Genomic DNA, 6152 nt, shown 5'->3' on the forward strand with positions numbered 1-6152 from the left:
GTTGTGCGTTATCCATGTTACAACACCACCTGCACGTGTCTTGAGTTGGCATTTGACGACCCCATGAAAGCGTGCTATTACTGCTTTGCACTCCACCATAACATGTAAGTGCTCCATTATTTCCCAAAGGCTTAAGACACAACATCAAACGCTTTTCTAACGTCCACAAGACAGCAGTTATTCCCAAAGTTCCTCCATGAGTACTGATGTTGGCGAGGTGATCTGTGGTGCTATGTTTGGGCTGAAAAACAAAAACAAAAAAACCAGCATGTCCCATGTCCTTTTGCCCTTTTTCTTTCATTTTCTGTCCCATCACTGAGCCTCCCCTCTAGGATAGTACTATTCAGCTTCGCCCTGGTATCATGATACAGTAGTTGGAGAATCGGTTACAATCACTTCCTTTGAAAACAGGCTTGATCCAATTTTCTTGCCAATCTCAAGGAAACCCATCCGTTATTGCTTGGTTCATGTGTGTGTGTGTGTGTGAGAGAGAGAGAGAGAGAGAGAGAGAGAGAGAGAGAGTTTTCAAAGAGATTAATAAGCATTCATTCATCACAATAGTTGGCATTCCAGTACAACTACATATTCCATGCTGTAAGTAAAAGTGAGCATAAAACTTAAGAAAAAGTTTGTAAATTGATACTAGATTCTCTACCTGCTTTATGGAGCAGCATCTCATCCATTACCTCTCCATGCTAATTAGCCAGTCTGCTGCATTAGCTGCTCACCCTAATTTTCTAAAAGCAAACCACATGGTAAAATAATAGGCATTGAACTTACCCTAAAAGCACCTTCCCCTGAGAGATGGTGCAATCACCTAAAAGTTGAAAAAACATCATTAATCATGATACACAAGCTATAGACTATAATGTGACCTTATGAGTGAACTCCGTTATGTATGTATGTACACACACCAAAACTACATACCCAATTTACTCCGAAATAAGTGATAAGAGACGTCAGTGATTCCAAGAGGAGCCATCGAAGATACCATCCTATCTGCCACACTCTCCATCATATCAGACATGCATGGTAGGTAACTTCAGCCAGTCAGAATGCACTTTCAAACCCACCATGGCCAGTGCTCCTTGTTCCTGATTGAGAGGCCACAGCCAAGCCTTCTAGCATTTTGATGACCTCCCCTGTATCATCCAGATAATATTTGGCCTTGCTAGGCTTTCGACCGACTGTACAAGCAAAGACTTCTGCCATAGGCAACTGTGGGGGTTCTGCCATTGCTGTGGCGATTTTTTCAAACATATCCTCATCAGATCTGTCATCTCCACAGCAAAGAACAAAGTCCGGAGGCGGGCCATGGCTCACCATAGAGGACAGCAGCTTTTCTGCTATCAAACCTTTGCTAACTCCCTGCCAGATAGAGAAAGAATTTGGCCCACTGCTGAAGTTAGAAATCAAACAGAGCATTAAAACCCATGAAAAGAGAGTCTCGAAGGTACCTGAGGCTTTACTTCCACAAAGTGCTGACCAATTTTGACAGCAACAGGCTCATTGGCAAGAACACTTTCTAGATGGTCTAGAAGCTCTTTTGCTTGCCAAGATCCAAAGTCGGGATCTGCGTCCTGATGATGCCAGACCAAAGCACTCTCTTTCACCTCAATATAGGACCCATCAGTTGTTTCAGTGTACAGGTTCAGAACAGGCTCAACAATATCTTTCCAATCAAAATCTGTAGCTGGGATGCTGGTCTCCCACTCCAAATCCCGATGCCATCTACACAGCATAGACCAGTAATTCATAAACAACAGCAATGTTTACAAGTTACAGTAATGGAGACCTGAAACAAGAGAGTTGGAGTACCGGTAGAAATAACCATGCTCAGCTGCTATGCCCAAGCGTTCGCAAGATGAGAACCAGTCACCTAGGATCTGCCGCCTACGCCCACTAACAATAAAAACAGAATTATTTGGATCACTGCACAGTATATTCAATGTGTGCAGGACTTCAGGGCTAGGAGTTTTGTTGATAGATGCTTGTGGCATCATTGTACCGTCATAGTCAAGAAGGATGGCCCGGCGTGAGGTCCTCTTATAGGCTGATGCTATGTGTTCTGGTGAGAGCTTCCTAAAGTTGGGATCCAATGCCATCACCCGAAAACTTAACCCGAAGCCAATGCCCCATGAGCGCCTTTTTGAATGGTCCTTACATGTCCTCTCTAAATCTCCCATAAAACTCTGAGCCCAATATGCTACGTCATGGGTGCTAACATATCGATAGTGCTTTTCATGCCTCATCTGCTTCTCCGCATCTGGTATTGTGATGGCCATGTTCAGTGCATCGGCAAGGTTGTCTATGTTCCATGGATTCACCCGTATAGCTCCACTGAGAGACGGTGAGCACCCAATGAACTCTGACACTATCAGAGTGCTCTTTGGCAGAGTATCAGCGGAGGGCCCATCATCCAAAGCTGCACACCCTTGCCTGCACACGATATACTCGTAGGGTATCAGATTCATTCCATCCCTTACAGCTGTCACCACACAACACTCTGCCACAGTGTAGTAAGCAATCCGCTCTGAAATAGAGATATGCTTGCCAATGAGCACAACTGGCTGATATCCTTCCCCACCGTACTGCTGGTTTATCCTCTCCACTGTGGCATATGCCTCTGTTTGAACTTCCAACACATCCTTTCCATAGCTCCGGGCAGGATTTGCAATCTGTACCATTACAACTTTTCCTCTCCATTCAGGGTGTTCCTTCAGTAGCTGCTCCATAGCCAAGAGCTTCAATCCTATGCCTTTGAAAATATCCATATCATCAACTCCTAAGAGTACCATTTTCCCCTTAAATTGCTTATTTAACTCAACAATCCTTTTCTGCGTGTCAGGAAGATTCAGACAAACCTGCAACTGGTCCATGTGTATTCCAACTGGCATAATCTTTATGTTCACCGTGCGTCCATAGTATTCCATGCTGATGTAACCCCTCTTGGATTCATACTCGAGACCCAAAATTCTTCTACAGCAAGATAAGAAGTGCCTTGCATAATCAAAGGTATGAAAGCCGATGACATCTGCATTCAAGAGGGCCCGAAGCATCTCATCTCGCACAGGAAGCGTTCGGTAAATCTCTGATGAGGGGAAGGGACTGTGAAGAAAAAAACCCAGCTTGACCCTGCTCCACTTCTTTCTGAGAAAAGTTGGAAGCAGCATGAGATGATAATCATGCACCCACACATAGTCTTCATCAGGATTGATTACCTCCATTACTTTATCTGCAAATGTCTTGTTGACTGAGACATAGGCTTGCCAAAGTGAACGGTCAAAGCGTCCGCCATGATCAGGGGTGAGCGGAAGCATGTAATGGAAGAGGGGCCAGAGCTGCTGTTTGCAAAAGCCGTGGTAGAAACGGTCTCTGAGGTCCGGAGAGAGGAAAGCCGGGACACAGTTGAATGCTTCGAGGAGATGAGCAGCCACTTCTTCTTGCTCGCTGGGCTCGATGTCGGCCTTCAAGCAGCCGATGTAGACCACCTCCATCTCATGAAGTAGCCCATCTTTAAGCTGCAAGAGAAGAGAGTCTGAATCCCAACTGAAAGACCAGCCTTTCTTGTCAGACCGCCTGTGGGCATGTAAGGGTAAGATGTTGGCAGCGATGATGCACCGATCTTGGGCTATGGAGGACGTAGCCTCAGAGGTTGTGCTGGTGCTGTTATCATCATCCTGAACCTCGGAGAGTATGCCTGGGACAGTCATTACTCTGGGCAAACGCCTTGATGCTCGAGGTAGAGGGGGTGGGAAATCCGAAGTGAGGTCTAAGAGGTTGGAATATGATCTCGAGGACATGTTGGATGGCTCAAGCGTCGCAAATCAATGGCATCAAGCAAAGCCTATCACAATTCTAAGGCAAGTGTGGGAAGGGCAGATTCATTCATAACATCCACCCAAGCACTAATTCATGTGATCCATAGCATCCACCCATCACCAATTCATGTAATCCATGGCATTCAGGAGCAACCCATCATCACTTCGTATCGATTCTTGAGCTGATTCAGGGCTTTTGCAGTAGTTTTTGAGAGCCCCTTACCCTTCACAGCAGCTTTGCGGCGAGCTTAACCGATTCACAAGATCATCCGCAGCCCATCTTGCCTATGCATAGGATGTTTGAGCCTATTCAAGGCATCAGGCACAGACCATCAGCGGTTGACTTTGTGAAATCCTCTGGGATTTGCAGCTTCGACCTGTGGCAAACTTTGTGGAAGGAGAGGTGGAGGTCACCACTTGCTGCAGAGGGGAAGAACTTCCCCTTCTTGTAGACTGATTGGAAGGATGCCATTTTTTTGCAAAGGTGTGATAATCCCTGAATGAGAGGTGACCAGCAAAAGCCCTCATACAGAGGGGGAACTTCAAATGATGGACTATATGATAAATCCAATCAGAAAATCTATCTAGCAAAGCAAACCCACTGCAAATGAACTAAAATGGGAAGATTTCTGATCTACTGTGGATACTGAAATTGACCTCCAATGAAGCTTAAATTGAGCTGAAAATTGCCCAAATGAAGGGAAAGAAGGGTCACTGATCAGGATTATCTCTGAGCAAGAGCTGGATTAAGCTGAAAAAGAGAGGAATTTGCCTTGATTAAACTCAAAATGAGAGGCATTGGATCAATTACCAGAGATTAAATGCTTACTGGAGCTCACTTGAGCCCCAAAAATTAGAACAAAATTGACATGATTAAGTACTTGCTCTGAAGCTTAATAGAGCCCTACTATGCCCGAAGGCTAGAGTAAAGTGAAGAGCCCAATTGGGCCTGGAAGTGGGTGCTTTTAGACAGAAAAGCATTTCCCCATCGCTTTTTTTTTAAAAAAGCTCATAAAATTCAAAGCGCATGTGAGCACGCAAGTCTCCTAACGAATATTTTCTTTTGTTTTTTAAAAAGAAATTGGCCCCCGCCTGGGTACAGTTACTCTTGTGGGCAATCGATTTTACAGCACAGCTTTTTCTCTCACAAAATTGTGTAGCAGATCTCGCTCCATCACTCTGACAAGGCCACCCAATATATTTATTTTTTTAATTTTAAAGCAAATTGTTCACCTGAAAAGAAGAAATTGTAAGAAAAGATAACCCTAAAAGCATAAATTTGGGAAATTTCTTGAGAAAAAAGAAGCAAAATAAGCACCCAAACGCTTTTTTTTTTGCCTTGCATTAATTAGATAAGTAATTACCTCGATTATATAATAGCTTGAGAAAAACAAGTAAAGAATAAGTAAATTATAAAATGGGCTTTCGTGGCTTCACCTTCCGTGCGAGGTCTTTCACGCAGAGATTTTCGAATCTAAAAGGGGCCAAATGGGTGCTGATCAAGGCGAGCAACTTCTGTTTCTTATGCTGTGTGTGTATATACATTTTTTGAACCTTGTAAACTCTCTTATGTCATGCTAAGGTTTTTCGAATATAAAAAATACAAAAGGAACAACGCCTTTTGTCCTTTGGGACTTGTAGGGCAAGATATTTCAACATTATTGGTTACCTATGCGTGCATGCGTATAGGTCGTCAACAACAATATGTGGGGCAATGAACGAGAGGTGAAGAAAACAAGTGTGTGTATATGTGCTGACAATAATTTGTGGGGCCACGAATAAGAGACAAAGAAAATAAGTGTGTGTGTGTGTGTGTGTGAGAGAGAGAGAGAGAGAGAGAGAGAGAGAGAGAGAGAGAGAAACATAAGATAAAAACACAAGAAGTTATGAGGCAATGAGCGGTGGAGAAAATATGTGTATGTGCGCACACATGTGCATGTGTGCATGAGTGTGTGCGCATGCAACATGAGGTTGAGTGTGTGTCTGTGTGTGTGTGTGTGTGTGTGTGTGAGAGAGAGAGAGAGAGAGAGAGAGAGAGAAGAGAACATAAGATAAAAACACAAGAAGTTATGAGGCAATGAGTAGTGGAGAAAATATGTGTGTGTGTGTTGTGCGTGATTGTGTGCGCATGTAGCATAAGCTTGTGTGTGTGTGTGTGTGTGTGTGTGTGAGAGAGAGAGAGAGAGAGAGAGAGAGAGAGAGAGAGCATAAAAGCATAAGTTTTTTGTATTGTGAGGGATAATTTTTATTTTTATTTGTATTTTTTTAGTGTGAATTGACAGACCACATGCCATTAAGTATGCAAGAGGAGAGGGCGGTTATTGAACCTAG

General features: G+C 43.7%; 1 protein-coding gene across 3 annotated transcripts; it reads right to left on the reverse strand.

Annotated features, from left to right (window-relative positions):
• Window positions 1–522: 522 nt before the first annotated feature.
• On the reverse strand, window positions 523–5496 carry LOC147608251 (alpha,alpha-trehalose-phosphate synthase [UDP-forming] 5-like). 3 transcript variants are annotated; one of them, XM_086789526.1, is made up of 4 exons: window positions 5259–5496; window positions 1819–5054; window positions 1458–1731; window positions 523–1368 (listed from the first exon to the last, which is right to left on the reverse strand). In XM_086789526.1, exons 2-4 carry the CDS (start codon window positions 3801–3803, stop codon window positions 1051–1053), a joined length of 2577 nt encoding a protein of 858 aa, XP_086645652.1. In that variant the 5' UTR covers window positions 3804–5054; window positions 5259–5496; the 3' UTR covers window positions 523–1050. The 3 variants fall into 3 exon arrangements, with proteins under 3 accessions (XP_086645652.1, XP_086645654.1, XP_086645653.1); XM_086789528.1 differs by having other exon boundaries at window positions 1819–5000; window positions 5259–5429; XM_086789527.1 differs by having other exon boundaries at window positions 5186–5364.
• Window positions 5497–6152: the final 656 nt, after the last annotated feature.

The sequence above is a fragment of the Cibotium barometz genome, chromosome 53 (assembly GCF_041138505.1).
Source record: "Cibotium barometz isolate CiBa-2024 chromosome 53, ASM4113850v1, whole genome shotgun sequence".
Classification (NCBI taxonomy): Eukaryota; Viridiplantae; Streptophyta; class Polypodiopsida; order Cyatheales; family Cibotiaceae; genus Cibotium; species Cibotium barometz.